General features: G+C 40.7%; 1 protein-coding gene across 1 annotated transcript; it reads right to left on the bottom strand.

Annotated features, from left to right (window-relative positions):
• Nucleotides 1-505: 505 nt before the first annotated feature.
• On the bottom strand, nt 506-14,723 carry CYB5A (cytochrome b5 type A). The gene is made up of 5 exons (XM_002195431.7): nt 14,545-14,723; nt 5,167-5,295; nt 3,468-3,497; nt 2,436-2,470; nt 506-1,591 (listed from the first exon to the last, which is right to left on the bottom strand). The coding sequence occupies exons 1-5, from the start codon at nt 14,686-14,688 to the stop codon at nt 1,513-1,515; spliced, it is 417 nt and encodes a 138-aa protein (XP_002195467.1). The 5' UTR covers nt 14,689-14,723; the 3' UTR covers nt 506-1,512.
• Nucleotides 14,724-15,627: the final 904 nt, after the last annotated feature.

The following is a 15,627-nucleotide window of genomic DNA, read 5'->3' as shown; positions in this document are numbered from 1 at the left end:
GGGAATTGCACAAATATCCACTATACAGGACCAAAATAGAGCACCATATTAAAACTCCAACATACACAGCATGGGAAAAATCATTTCACATTACAGATCCACTTCAATTGCACTGCTCTATCTGGTGATGTGGACGTACTAATCTGTCTGAAATTTTTGGGAGGGGGAAAGCTATGCTTTCTAAAGTTGCCTTTTATTTTGCCTTGCCTAGATATATGGACTTAAATGTTGTTTTAAAAATTAAACTTGATTTGTAATTCCAAATACTAACTCTGAGTTACATCCTTTTTAAAGGTTATCTATAAAAATACCAATAAATCTTGAAGTTTTAAACTCTGTTTCACCACATTCAGAGGGAAAGCCATGGACAAATACAGAAAAAAGTTACTGCTTGATATGAAGTTGATAGGAGCTACTCTAAGTGCATTTCTGAGAAGTGCCCCAATAGGATATACTTTTCAAGGCCGTCAAATAATTTGGAAATGAAGATGTTTGAGACAGCAGGTGTAACCAATTAAACTTTTATTCATGATCATTTACAAATGACTAAAAATGTTCACCACAAAATGCAAACTTGTAGTTATCTTGTATTCAGCAGTGAAAACAGTTGCCTCTTCATAATGAAGCACCAAAGCACATAACAGAAGAGTCAGAAATAAATTTATCAGTTTTTCCCCTCACAATGTACTTGACAAAGTTGAAGATTTTATCAAAGACTAAAAGTTCCAGAACAAATTCTACAGTCACCTGAGTGTTCGGCAGGAACAGTACTATTTAGTAGGAGTTACTTTTTTTCTGCCTTTTTTGAACAAAAGAGCTATTTTTCACAAAAATGAGACAGACATTATTGGGCCAAACATTGAGTTTCATATTTCACCTGAATTTTTCAATAGGAGACAAACAGAACAGTTTGCTAGTATGACTACCTACAACAACTATAAGAGCAATTGTCAAAAAAATGGAAAAAAACCCCAGCTCATCATAGCTGATTGGTAGGGCCCAACCCACTTCCAGGCACCTATAACTGCACTCAGTTTTATTAATTACATTTAACTTGCATTTCATTCATACTACATTTAAAAAGACAACATGATGTTTTTTAAGTTAAGTTGTGTACATGTACACAGTTTTGGTAGTTTTTTAAAGCTGTAAAATGTATAAGTAAAGAGAGTCCTAATGACCTTATTACAGATTAAAGAGAAATAACCAGAATCAGTGTTACATACAAAATAATATTCTACCACAGAAACCAATACAGTTATCATAAGTAATTCATTAGAGAATAAGTGTTATATAAAAAGAGAAATGGTGCCTTTTTATCACTTCACAGCAGCATATAAGAAGGCAACATCAAGAAAAGTGCACAGCAGAAAAAGAAATGTTTCATTTTCTGGAAAACTTGTATTTTTCTTCAGACATCAGACTTTTCTCCAGGAACATATTGGGTTAGGATTGCTTATGTTTTCTTCCAGAGAATGTGTTCTCTTCTTGCATTAATTCTCAGTAAGGCATTTACTCTGACATGTAGGAACGATACATCAGGGCCACGATAATTGCTGCTATTGCCGGGATCACCCAGTTGGACCATGAACTAAAGGAAAGTTTTTGAAAAAGCAGTTTAGGAAGTGACAACCAGCAAGATATAAAAAGAAAAAGTCATTGCTTAAAGAAGTCCTTTCTACCCACTCCAACAACTACTTCAAATTCAGGGTAGCAGAACACCTGGATTGGCCAGCAATACTCCACACAAGGGAAGAAGCTTGTACAGTAAAGTTTTGTACTAAAACTTCAAGAAGTTTGCTTACTAGAGAAGAGCAAAACCCTAGGCACATTTAAAGTCTTTGTGTGCTGCCCAGACTGACATTCATTCAAAAGCTATTTAAGTAGCAGCATCACATGACACTTCCAAGCACCCAAACTCAGAGGGTCATAGAAGAGTCCTCTGAGGCTTCAGCAGTAGGCAACTGTCAGCAGGGTATAACTTCAAAAAGTTTTTGATTCAGTGGTATTCCAAAGTGTTTTTAAACCCCCTCCCAATTCTGACATATCTTCCTTCTTATACACAGAATCCTCTTATTTCCCTTAGATGCAATACCAGTAGCAAATTTTAAAAGCAAGGCACCCATGTCAGTGAAATAGTTGGCAATGGCACTAAGAGTCTTCCCTTCATGTGGCAGACTCCAGAAGTAAAGGCCTGTGCAAATCAAACCATTTGATAGATACTGACACCTGCCAATATGAGAAAAGTATCTACCTAGTAAGCTAACACACTTGTAAAGTGGTACACAGATGCCAACTTGGGCTTTACACAGAACAGAAATTTTCATGCACCACCCCCTGATATCTCAGCTTCCAGCAGATAAAAGCTATTCAGCTTTTTAAGCTTCAGAAAAACATAAGTAACTTCAAGTTTGACATCAGGTGTCATACTGTACCTGGAAGTAGACTGAACAGTGGTAATAAGAGTTTCCTGGAAAGCAAAGCATAAGATGATATTTACTTCAGGAAGACAACCCTCTCCACCTTAACTAGCTCCACAGTTTCTCAAAACTCATCAAGTGAGACTAGTTCAGAAACAACTCAGTGCATGCATTTGGGAAGCATTTTCTCCTAACTCCTACAGCAGTTCTGTTGTATTATAAGCTAGCTAGTAGCAGTTTCTATAGCTAACATGCCATCAAATTCCTAAAACATTATCAACAAGAATTTTGCTGCAAGTTTTCTATGAAGCTGACTTCAACCTTGGGCTACATTTGAAAAGTTTTAGTCATCATTTTTATAAGACAAATATCCTTTCCTTTACTAAAATCAAATTGAAAAACCTTGGAATTAATTCACAAATAGTTTTTATATCAAAACTACATAAAGAAAGCTACTAATTTACATCTACAAATTTTATTAAATTAAACTCAGGGGTTTTAGTGTGGTGTTTCAGATTGTGTAAGAATCAGTCAAATTGTTATAGCTGTTCCTGATACCGATTTGGACTTCTTGTTCTGCTTCCACAGAAAAAGCAGCACTACAAGGTCAAATCCCAGTTGGGTATATGTGCACAATTTACATGAAGACTTATTAGAGTAACTCTACTTGTGCAGGACCCCAAGGTTTATTTTAAAAATCCAAGCATTAAAACCCTACCTAAATTTAGTGGTGCAAGATCCATTACTGCAAAATTACTTGCTCTGGTACCAGAACATATGCAATCAATTTAAAGAATGAAGGATTTTGCTATAGCATAATGCCATCACACTTAGTAACCCTCTCATATGAAGCCAAACAAAGGAAATAACAGTTAAGGGAAAGAACCATTTCAAGCAGTATCAACAGGTCTAAGATTTAAAACCTGAAACACTGCACTGAAACTGAATTATTTCTTTTTCTGGGGGTATACCATTCATACACAAACACTAGGACACTGTCTGTAATGCCCAAAAGAAACAATGTGGCATTTCAAGAAACACACTTACTGTTGGTTTCTGAAGCTTGGATCTATCATCCTGCAAGAGAAAAGAGCAACATTTAGACAAGATCTAAAGCACTGAAAGCAAAACCAAACTGAAACAATTTATCACTAAATTCAGTTTGCTATTCATTCTGTTAATAGGCAAGTCTTTTTCTCTAAGTAAAAACAGACTTGCAAGAGAGCAGATGTCAGTGACTGATTTTGAGTTAACATAAACAAGATCACTTCCTTAAATAATATTCCCCAGTATGCAACGAAGAAGTGAAACCTGAGCCTCCAACAAATTTCATTATTCTTTGTGCCCGTGTTTTCACCTTTCCTTTGTCTCTGGAGAGTTCATAACCTTAGCTTATACATTGACTGCAACCATATCGATTCTGCTTACTGTACTTGTACTATCAGGTAAAGCCAACTAACTGTTTGTGCCAATGTCCACTGGACCAAAGGTCCCAAAATCTAGGCATCTTTCATAAACTCAAAACTCTGCTTGGCACAGTCATATTCATGACAAAAAAAAAAAAGCCCAACAATATATAATCCTGTCAGTGCTGTATTTGTACATTACACTACTAAGCTGTTTGTTTCCTATCAAGCGAAAACAGGCACTTGCCAAACAAGGAAGAACTAGACTGATAGCCAGGTTAAGAACAACGTTAGTGGCATCAGAAATAGACAGCAAAGCCACAAATGCGCATCAGAGTCAAATCACTTCTTTTTAGGACAAGCTACATTAGTAATAGTTACCAAGAGATGACCTGAGACAAAAGAGACAAACGAGATCAGGAATCTTACTGTGAAATAGGCTACTCAAAACAGTGATTTTTACCCCAAATGCAAGACAAGACCTACATGAAACAAGAGGAAAAGAGAAGAGGTGGGAGTGGGCAGTAAAGTAGAGCAGACGGACACACTAGCAGCCTAAACCTTCAGTGGTTTTCAACTATTAAGATGCAGGAGAGTTTAACTATAGCCTAGCTGAAGGAAGCCAAAGCAGCAGCTCTGCAGCTAGAAAGAAATACTTCAAAACTAAAGACAGCAGAATGGTGCTCATTAAAAGTACAGGAAATGGGATGGACAGTATAAAAAAGAGGACATGACAGATGATGCAGTGGGAACTAATCATAAACAAGCCTGAAAACCACAAGTAGAGAAGCATGACACAGCTAAAAATGTCAGGAGACATAGAGGGGAAGACAGAGCAACAAACTAGAAGTACAATGCTTATAATAACCATTTTCTAGACATACATATGAAGAACCAGGATTGCACCTTTCAATGCAGGTGGGAGCCTGGCAGATAGGTTTTTACAATGGGGAAGGCACGAAACTGGTTCAGTAGTCACTCTGCACAGTGGCATAAGAAAAGTTCTAGACAGTCTTACATACCACCTTCAGGAGTTACAGAGTTTGATTACAAAACTGACTGCACATACCAGAAATGACAGAATTCCATGTTCAGTTTATTTAAGAACTAAGCTGTAGGACAATTTAAATCGCCAAAAGATGTGACTATCCTTATGCTACACTAATCAAATCCCTTCACATTGGGAAAACTATCTTAAACCTAGGTCCGTCCACAAACAGCTGCAGGACTGGCATCCAACCCAACTAGCAGTTCTTGATTTTGAAGTAATTACCAGACAAATAACTGGATGCAAAAACAGTATAGTAAACAAAAAAGTAAGGATACACTCATATACTCACGGGATGAAGTTCCCCAACAATAAAGGATTCTGACAATGTCCTTGCATCTGTGGAATGGCCAACATCTTCAAAGTTCTCAGTAGCATCTCCTCCAGCTTGCTCCCTAAGGACCTCTTCACCTCCTGGGTGCTGCAATTTTTAATGAGTTTGAATTTGTTACTGAAATACATTTCACATTCTAGAAAAGGAAATTCCGCATTTTTACATGTCTAAAATTAAAAAATAGCAAAATCAGTGGCTAGACTTCCTAGAGTAAACATAAGCCTTTCTGAAGAGCTTTATGTACTCTCTGCAGCCAAAACCAAGGAAGCTAAGTCTCTATTTCAGTGGCAAAGAAGCAGCAAGAGGCATTACACCTTGCAACTAAAGCATTTAGAAAGTTGTGTGGGAATCAGCCTGTATTTTAACAGCACAACAATCATCTGAAGTTACATTCTCTGTTTTCACTTCTTTAGGAAATGTGTATTTTTATCCAAGCAATGCTTTATACAGCAGAAGGATAAAAGCCAAAAAAGTATTAGCTGCAGCAAGAACATTCCAGGAAGATAAAAAATCTGTTCGTGAGATGTGAATCAAGCATTGGCAAAACAAGCCGGCAAGGTCCTAAGGAATCTGACCTTCTAGTTAATCCTGGTTTGAGCAGGGAGGTGGGCCAGATGAGTTTAAGGGTCCTTTCCAAAACAAATTATGGTACAAATATCATGTAAGACTGCTCCTTTGGAAGTGATTAGGCACAACTGAAAACTCACTCAAGACCCTAGAATAGCAATTTGGTTTTCATAGACAATGGAATCCCAAAACCACATTGTTGATAAAACCCCTGAGATATAGAGAAGTCATCTCCCGGGATCTTTTAATACCTCAATCCATCACCATTCCCTTAACATAAACCCCTGTTCTCCATTAACTTTTATTCTTCCCCAGGATGCACTTTGGGACTTTTATGAAATTTTTATGAAGTACATTTTTATCTATCACATAACTCCACCTGAATATACTACAAGATTTATCACATCTGGTTCAGTGCATTTCCTCAGCTCCCAGTTACTTATTCATCTAACAGGTAACGTGCCATAAAAATACACCACTCAACTTTCAGGCAGGAAAGTATTACATAAGCATTGGGAATGATTAGGTAAACAAGTTAAAAGCACTTACTAGTACTGCCTTGGATTAAGTCAACCATGGAATAGATATTAGCACTTTACCAGTAGCAGAGAAGATATAAGGCTTTTGAAGCTGAATTCAGTTTTTAATGCTTCTAAGTACAAGATATAACATTATGGAACATAGGTAAAATTTCCACAATTTAGGGTCATCTTGTGGGGAGAACAGCTTACAAAAAAGCCCACAGGTTAAAGAAATGGCATTTCTACTAGTCTAGGCAATACAGATTCCTCCTATTAATCTCATATCAAAACTTCTCTTCTGACAAAACCAGCATTTGATCATAGAGTTGAACGAAACTACTGCTATGGATTTCCAGCAGTACCAGAACTCCATGACTTGAATCTTCACTAATGCAGACATTTATTTACAGATTAAGGAAGTTGAGGAGAGGAAAAAAAAAACCAAAAAAACCCCAACACAACACTTTTTAAAGAGCCAAGATACCACAGTTATTAGGGTAAAGGACCATGACTAAGCAAAAACAAGATTAAGCAACTGATAGAGAGATTAGACACAGCAGCTGAGCCAAAAACAGTCAGAAGAGTACAAGCAGAGTAAAGATTATGCAAGCAACCTGCAAATATGTCATGCTCACCAAAATCCTGTCCTTGAATCCATTCTGGTAAGTATTCAGGGAAAGGAATGGACAAAAGTTGAGAGAGCACTCAAGTTCAATGCCTTGAAATGGCACTTAAGAAGCTGAACTTGGGTCTAACCAGCACTCCAAGACATTACCTCAACTAAATCCTTACAGAATTTCTTCAGCAATGTGGGTTTAGATTTTTTAATACCATGCTAAAGAATTTTGCCCTTCCAGATAGAAAAACATACGAGACCAACTTCAGCAGAAAAGATAGCACAACTCCTTGGAAAACATGCCTGACAGACAAGGTATCAACAAGCAGCAAAAGGCCCCAAAGTTAAACCGCCCAAAAAGCAGCGGCAGCATGTAAACTCCTACTCATGCATTGCAATGAACACAAACCCCACTCATACAAGCACATACAATACCAGTTACTCCAGCAAGTCATAAAGACCACGTGGTTTATATTACCCCACCAAAAAAAATCCACCATCCAGCCAAACAAGTGGATACCTACCAACATAACTGCATCTGCATTAAAATTACTTCATGGAGTACTTCAACAAACTGCTTGCAGGTTTGCCAGTTACAGAATGATCATGTACTAACTTGTGCTCTCAAATCCCTCCCTTGTGCCACTACAAAGCAATCACGTAGCAGCATGGGCAGCAGCACCACAGAGGCACTCCAGCTTTTCTCTGCAGAACTAGTTTCTTGTCTAATTAGCAACTGATCCCTCTGTCTACAAAACCACAATATCAGTATCAAGACAGTGACTGCAACCAATCCTTTCTACCAACCCTCTGACTGACTATGACAGGTCAGCTGAAAAGGACAAATTCACCCTGACCTCTGCCACTACAGCTGGAAAACTGGTAATTTTTTTTATGACATGAGCAAGGCTAAGTATGGAGAATCACACACAGAATCCCAAACTTAAGCCATCTACCAGACAATGTTAATTATAACCTACTAGACATTGATGGAAGAAGTACTTTGAAGCTAAACACTTTGCTTTTAGATGCCACCTCTGCTTAAGGGTATGAACTTACAAACCCTCTGTAAATAACTAGCACATAATACATGCAATTAATGAAAAGATTTCACCTCCCCTAATGAAAGAGAGCAACTGTAATGTCTCACACAAAGGGCAAGAAATGACTCCTCTATCAAAAAATGAGCATCTTTCATGGTTGGATGAGTTTCCCAAAGCTTGTTTATACAAGGCTTTTGTTCACGATTCTGCCTGGTAAACAAAGGCTGCTACCAGAACTGCTACTTTAATGAAGATCCTCTGGCTAGACCCTGAAACTGGAAAGCCCACAGGGCTATAGAGATAGTGACTCCTAAACCAAAATCCTGTTGATAAAAGTAATCAGAGTTCTTGCAGGAAAAACTGTAGTTCAGGGGAAATGAAAAAGCTTTTGATGATAAATCAAGACAGCCTAGCTCATGCCTAGAACATACCCTTTATAATAAATAATCTAAGCTATATGCATAGCAAATACCTATACAGAACCAACACTACTACAGAGCACAGACAGATTCCTAACAGCAGCACATTAGAAAGTTTTAGATAAGGCAAATCTTTCTGCTCTCATCTGGGTCAAAAGTCCAACTCACCTCATCCTGAATACCAACTTCTCTCCCCCTTGCTACATTCATGCAGATTTCTCAGTGTCATAGTTCAAGACTATTAAATCATAACTACCTTTGAAACTCCTGTGACCTCTCCCTTCCTATACCGAAGGAATGAAATTTAGGGTCCAATTTAACTTTCAGGAAGATCAGCAAAGGTCTCCATTAGTGGCAGTCTCATAAATTCACATTTCCCTTTCTACACTACAGGAATGAAAAGCAGAAAGTGGGCAGTGACAGAGCCAGGAGCACCCAGAGAACATCAGCTCTATTATGCAGGACAGACAGACAATTGCTTGTTTATCTCAAGGGCATTTTCATGTAGCCTGAAAAGAGTCCTCCAAATTATTTCTATCATCTATTTAAGTTTCAGGACAGAAACTGACAGCTCATGTAGAATGTCAGGAGCCTAGGAAAGAAGATCTCTCTCTGAAAGTGTATTTTTGAAAACTATCATTAGGCTTTTAGATCAAGTGCAAATTAAATACCCAGTAGCTTGGTGCCTGCCCTGATTTCAGCTGGAAAAGAGTTGCATTTTCTTCTTGGATGCTGGTACAATGCTGTGCTTTGGATTCAGGGATATGAATGCTTATAATTCAGTGATATATAGGAATAATTGGTGATAACACACTGATGCTGCAGTTAGTTGCTAAGCAGCACTTACCCTAATTCAAGGACTTCTCAATGTCCCATGCTCTGCCAGCAAGAAGGTGCACAAGAAGCCAGGAAGAGCACAGCCAGGACAGCTGATCTGAACTGGCTAAAGGGGTATTCTATACCACAGAACATCATGCCCAGTATGCCAACTGCAAGGAGCTGGCTGAGGGCTGCAGCTTGCTGCTTGGCAATGGGGCTGGGTATGGGTTAGCATATTTTTTTGTCTTCCTTTTTGTTGCAATTATTATATTTTATTTCAGTTATTAAAGTGTTCTTATCTCAACCCACACATTTTATCTTTTTTCCCTAATTCCCTTCCCCATCTCACCAAGGGGCTGTGGGGAGCACTGAACAAGGGGCTGCAGGGTACTGAGGTTAAACTACAACAGTGCCCATTTCCTGACTTACAAAACAGTTACAGCTTGCAGAGTTTAATATATAAGTGCTAAGAAGTGCTATTTCTTAAAACATTTTCAAATTCTCCTGCGAGCTTCATCAGAGCTTAAAGAAGTGTTAACACTGGATCTAATCCTCAGACTGCAGGAACAGCTCCCATGGTGCACTGGCAGACTCCAAATGTGCCAATAAAGGCATCTTCCAGCGCAAGCTGATCATGACTTTAAACATGGAAGGAGTTATGCTATTCCTCTACACCACCATCACACTGCATGAATCTAACTAATTGTTCTACTGGGTCATGATGAAAAATGTTCTATGTAGCAATATTTGCTTTTTGCACTTTACTTGACCAGCATTACAAAACACATTTAGTGGCAGCTGTCCATTCTAGGAGAAGTTTAGGAAAAGCGCTATGGATGCACAACTTCATACCATATTGAAAAAAAAAAATATTTACCAATAATGTTTTTGCTGAATTCTTAGACCACTAACAATTGAATTAACCTAAATAAATCTGTATTAGATTAATATTAGATGAATGCCATAGTTGGTTTCCAGAACAAGAAACTCCTCATATATGCAATTATCTACAATACAGATATAGCCATGACCACCTGCTGTGAGGACACATGCATTTCTAGTAGCTATTTTCCTTTAAATGACATAGGACCAGATCCTGGTTTTAGCTGAGATAAAGTTCATTTTCTTCTTAGTAGCTGGTACACTACAGTGCTTTGGATTCAGCATGAGAATAATGTTGTTAATGAACTCATACTTTGGTTGCAGCCAAGTAGTGCTCACCTAAGTCAAGGACTTGTCAGTGCCCCATGCCCTGCCAGCGAGGAAGCACAGCCAGGACAGCTGACCCAAAATGGGCAAAGAGATATTCCATAGCACAAAATGTCACACTCCACCCATAAACTGGGAGGAGTTGTCTGTGAGCCATCAATCACTGCTCAGGTGAGTATCAGTCAGTGAGCAGAGAACACATACATGCTGCACCATTTGTTTCTGTTGGTTTTCTTCTTCTCTCTCTCTCTTTATCATTACCATTATTGTTACATTTACTTTATTTCAGTTATTAGACTGTTATTATATTGACCTTTTTTGTGATTCTCCTCCCCATACACTGGGCAGGAGGGTGAGTGAGCCACTGCGTGGTACATGGGTCCTCCACAAGACCTCAAGCTAAGAAAAAGGTTTCCCAAATCTTCTGCAACACAGGTCCAACAGTCTTTAATGACAAACAACATCAAAGTTTCTGGTTTCAAGAATACTCTTTCTTGCCAAGACATTTTAAATAATGCATTCCAAAATCTGAGGTCTCTTGATTTCTTCTCCCACACTTGGAAAATAAAAGAAAATTCAAAGATGAATATTCAAGCTATGAATTTTCCCCAACATCTGCCACTTAAAAAAAAAAAAAAAAAAAAAAAAACCAGAAAAAAAAATCAAAAAACAAAACCAACAAAAAGCCAAAGAAAAAACCAAACTGACTAAAAAAAAGCAGTTGCTGGAATCTTCATTAACCTCATAGGTAAGATAATCAAAGCACACAATTGTTTCCTCATTCAGCAGTTTTTCTGTATTTCATATGATCTTTTTTAAGCCTTGTCCTGTAGGAAGCCAAGCTAGTATGGGTCACACCATGTGATGCCTCCACTCCAACACATACATGTCTCCAACCCCAGCCCATTTCCTATCTAACTTCAATCAAGTGTTCACAGAGGCTGATTGCCCCCCAAAGCCAAACAAGTTCCACTAAACATCTACAAGCTCCATGAAGACAACAGGTGGACAGAGGGAGTACACCCTTTAATTACTGTAATGGAGTGAAAAACAGCATCACACTTTCACTTATTAAGCACAAGAGCACCTAAGGTGACTTCAAGATTGAAGCACAGTAAATTTTCAGCTTCATCATTACTAAGAAAATATTTCCATAGATTAATACAGTAGCTGAAAAGATGGCTTATTGGTTTAAGAAACAGGACAGGTGAGCTTAGCTGCTGCTCCCAGCTCTTCACTCCCCAGTAAACTGATACTTATGTACTGCTTGGGAAGCGAATGAGTGAGGTGACGCTTTAGCAGTCCACCCTTTTTAATACTATTGGACTCAAATTTCAGTGGCCCACATTTAAGTCATAAAATACGTTAAGCTTTTCTACTTCTAAAAGGAACTGCAAGAAATAAATCTGACTTTACCCATAATGCTATTGAAACAGCTAACATAACCCTCACATTGATTTTTTACTGGATTCTAGAATGAGCCAGCAAGAAGCTAGCTTCAATTTCTCCTCAGCTGTCACATGTGTCTCAGGGTGTCTGACACTATCAAAAGAATTAGCATAACACTTGATAAACTAAGTACCAAAAGCATTCATAAAAAAAGGTTTAAAAAGTGCCCTACATACTATCCTAATCAAAGAGTTCCATAACAAAAATCCCCAAAACAATCAATATCAAAATGGCAAAAAACTTTCCCTAGGACTGTAGCTTCTTAAAATGTAGCACTTAAAATATTTCAGCTAACTGTTTCCAACAATCTCATTTATTATCTCAGAATGTCTTTAAAATTCCAGCTCAAAACCAGCCATGTTCTATTGAAAGCTGTTTAGTGTGAGGTTGAAGTCTGACTTACACATACCAGAGCGTCTCAATACATCCCCTACATTGTCCAAAACCCAACTATTTAAATACTTACAAACTGAATTAGCTTGATATGCTACCAAATTATCAGTGTTGGCCTGAATGATGAAAATTAGGTTTTCTTGGAGAAATTTACACAAGGTGATGCCTCTTAATATTTACCAACTTCACCATATGTACTGAAGGAAGAGGCTGTGCAACTACTTAAACTCAAAAGCTCATTAGATCCTGGATTTTTTTTTTTTGCCAAATGTTATTTTATCTTGGGTGGGGTTAGGTTTATGGTTTTTCTAAGGTGTGTATTTTTGTTTCTGCCTTCTCAATCTGAACAATATGCACAAACAACACAAAACTGATCAAGTTCCCAAAAGCTAATTCAGTTTCTCAGACTAGACAAAAAGGTGCATTCTCCTCCAGAGCTTCTATAATTAAACTGGCCCTGACTGCATAACGATACAGCGATGTCCATAACTAATGGATGAAGATGACCAGGGGCACAGCTAGATGAGAAATAATGAAGGAAGAGTCAGTAGATCAGTTTCATAATCTGCCTTGCTGAAAAGCCAAACAATTTGCATTGACACGCAGCTTAAGAATGAAATACTACCTGTGTCAACACCGCCTTTGAAAAATTGCTTGTCAACCCTCCCTTGGAAAATGCTTTGTTTCTCCTTTGAATTGGAAGTTTACAAGCACAAAAATCAAGATGGGGCTACAGAACTATTGATGCTTAAAATCCATCATGTCTCTACCCATCTAAACTGTATTCTTCAAGAAATTAATGTGAGCCTACCATACACTTTTTAATTGGTTGCTTTTAGGAAGAATTTCTTCACAGAAAGGTGATCAGACATTGAAATGGGCTGCCAAAAGAGGTGGCAGTCACTGTCCCTGACAGTTTTAAAGACTGGATATGCCACTTACTACCATGGTCTAATTGACACAGTGATGTTTGGTCAAAGACCGGATGATATCTCAGAGGTCTTTTCCAACTAAATTGATCCTGTGATTTTAACTTTGCTAACTGGAAATACAGAGCAAGGGAGAAAACTCAAAATATCTAAATCCCAGCACCATTCAACTACTGCAAAAAAAAGTGGTAGTTTTAGTTCTGCATTTCCACTGAATAATGTTTTAGTCCGGTAACTAAAATGCTTCTTTGTTAACCATGACTATCAATGATTACATCAACTGCTGTCTGCCAAAGATCAAAAACATCAACCACTAACTGGGAAGAAAAGAGTCCCAGCGAAACAAAGCCGAAGGAATGGAACTTGCCTCTGTGCACTACGCTAGAGCTGGAACTGGTGCAGCTTTGCAGCACCACACATCCCGCACAGCGCGGATTAGGGCAGCAGTGCAAGCCACCCTAATTTTCTGAACCTGACAGCCTGTATGTAATGCCACATCCTGCAAAAAAAGACCACCCAGGGCTTAATGCTACCCAGGACGTACAAATTTGGCAGATAGGAGCACAAGCTACTGTGACCAAGAGGCTTTAGCAAGGACTGGATATAAGGAAGAATGTTTTTATAGTGACAGGAGTGAGACATTGGCTGAGGTTGCACAGAGAAGCTGGGAATGCCACATCCCTGCACGTGTTCAAGGACAAGGGTTGGGAGTAACCTGGTCTAGTGGAAGTGTCTCTGCCCTTGGCAGGGGGCTGGAATGAGTGGAGCTCTAACGCCTCTTCCAATCCAAACAATTTTATGTTTCTGTGACTATTAGAGTAACCCCAAGATCTGTGATACTTTGTATGTTGTGGTACTTTCCTTTCACTTTGTGAAGTTTCTTTCCCATTCCATAATACAACACACACTACAATAGTGTGAAGAGAGGAGTTCCTGACCTTTTAGTTCACAAGATAATACGGCTCTGGGTCCCAGCTGAGTCTTCACTTTTTATTCTATTTTCAGTGGGCACACCAAAGCAAGAAGCCGATGGACTCGGCCCCACTCTTGGTACCTAAGATTCACACAGTCAGCCCGCCTATCTCAGCCCTCCACACTGACTCCATTTTTTTCTCCTTGTCCTTATTTACTGCAAATTCAAATCCGAAAGCCCCAGGCGGGCGCACAGCGGATGACACGGTGGCGTAGCCGGCGTGCACGGCACCCGCGGGATTCTCCTGCCCGAGAGGCGCCCGGTCCCGGTCCCGGTCCCGCCCCGCGGCTCTTCCTGCCGGCTGCTATCGCGGCCCCGAGGGCGGCTCCCGCCGCGCCGCTCCCGCGGGCCGGAGCGGGCGGAGGGGAGCCCGCCGGGGGCACACCGCGGGCACCCACCTCGTCCAGGAACTTGGTGACATCGTAGATGCGGTTGTGGATAATGATCCAGGTGCTCTGGCTGTTGTTGTGCTTCTGCACCTCCTCCAGCCGGTAGTAGCGGCCCCGCCACGGCTCTTTTTCGGTCTCGCTGGAGCCCACCATCTCCCGCGCCGTCCCGTCCCGTCCCGTCCCGTCCCGCACCGCACCGCCGCAGCCCGACACCGCGCACACGCCAGGCCCCCGCCGCAGGCCCTATCACCACCCGCACCGCCCCGCCCCGCCCGCCCTGCCGGCTGCTCATTGGCGGATGGCAATGCCACTCAAAGCAGACGGGCAGTCTGGCGGCGGCCAGGGGCGGGACTTGTGACGTAATGCCCCGCCCTCTCCCGCCTCCCCCCGTCCCACGTGACCGGCCGCGGGGATGCTGCCGGGGCAGTCCCCGCTGGGCTCGGCCGCGCCTCCGTCGGTGCTGGGCACCGGAGTCGCGGCTGCTCTACTGTGCACTCCCTGGGGTGGTAGTCACCCCAGCGTTCGCCACCTTTGGCAGCCGCGGGCTGCGGGGCTGCCGGTGTGCGCTGCGGCGAGCTAATCGCCGATTTGCAATGTAGAGCCGCGCTGGAATGGTTTGGGTTGAAACGGACCTTTTAGGTCATCTAGTTCCAATTCCCCTGATTTGGGGACCAATAGACAAGAGTGTGCAAAGTCCGATCCAGCCAGACCTTGAACACTTCCAGTACAAGAAAGATAAGGAACTGCTGGAGAGTGTACAGCACAGGGCCACAAAGATGTTTAGGAGTCTACAGCACTGCTTATGGGAAGAGACTCGGGGAGCTGTCATTCTTTTCAGTAAAACAGGACGAGGAGCAATGGCCATAAACTAAAAAACAAGAAGTTTCACCTTAACATGAAGAAGTTTACATTGAGAGTGGCACAGATGGGCCGGGTGGGGACGGCCAGGGAGGTGTGGAGTCCTCTCTAGAGACACTCAAAACCGACCTGTACGTGTTCCTGTGAAGCCTGCTCCAGGTGACCCTGCCTTGGCAAGGGCGTTGGACTAGATCATCTCCAGAGGGGCCTTCCAACCCTAACAAGCTGTGATTC

The sequence above is a fragment of the Taeniopygia guttata genome, chromosome 2 (assembly GCF_048771995.1).
Source record: "Taeniopygia guttata chromosome 2, bTaeGut7.mat, whole genome shotgun sequence".
Lineage (NCBI taxonomy): Eukaryota > Metazoa > Chordata > Aves > Passeriformes > Estrildidae > Taeniopygia > Taeniopygia guttata.
This window is presented reverse-complemented; position numbering and strand designations above follow the sequence as displayed.

Excerpts from the sequence above, each read along its gene's own strand:
- CYB5A (XM_002195431.7), bottom strand. The coding sequence starts at position 14,688 with ATGGTGGGCTCCAGCGAGACCGAAAAAGAGCCGTGGCGGGGCCGCTAC. Across the intron at positions 2,471-3,467 it reads CCAAGCTTCAGAAACCAACA|GAAACTCTTATTACCACTGT; the intron begins GTAAGTGTGTTT and ends TTTGCTTTCCAG. Across the intron at positions 1,592-2,435 it reads ACTGTTCAGTCTACTTCCAG|TTCATGGTCCAACTGGGTGA; the intron begins GTACAGTATGAC and ends ACTTTCCTTTAG.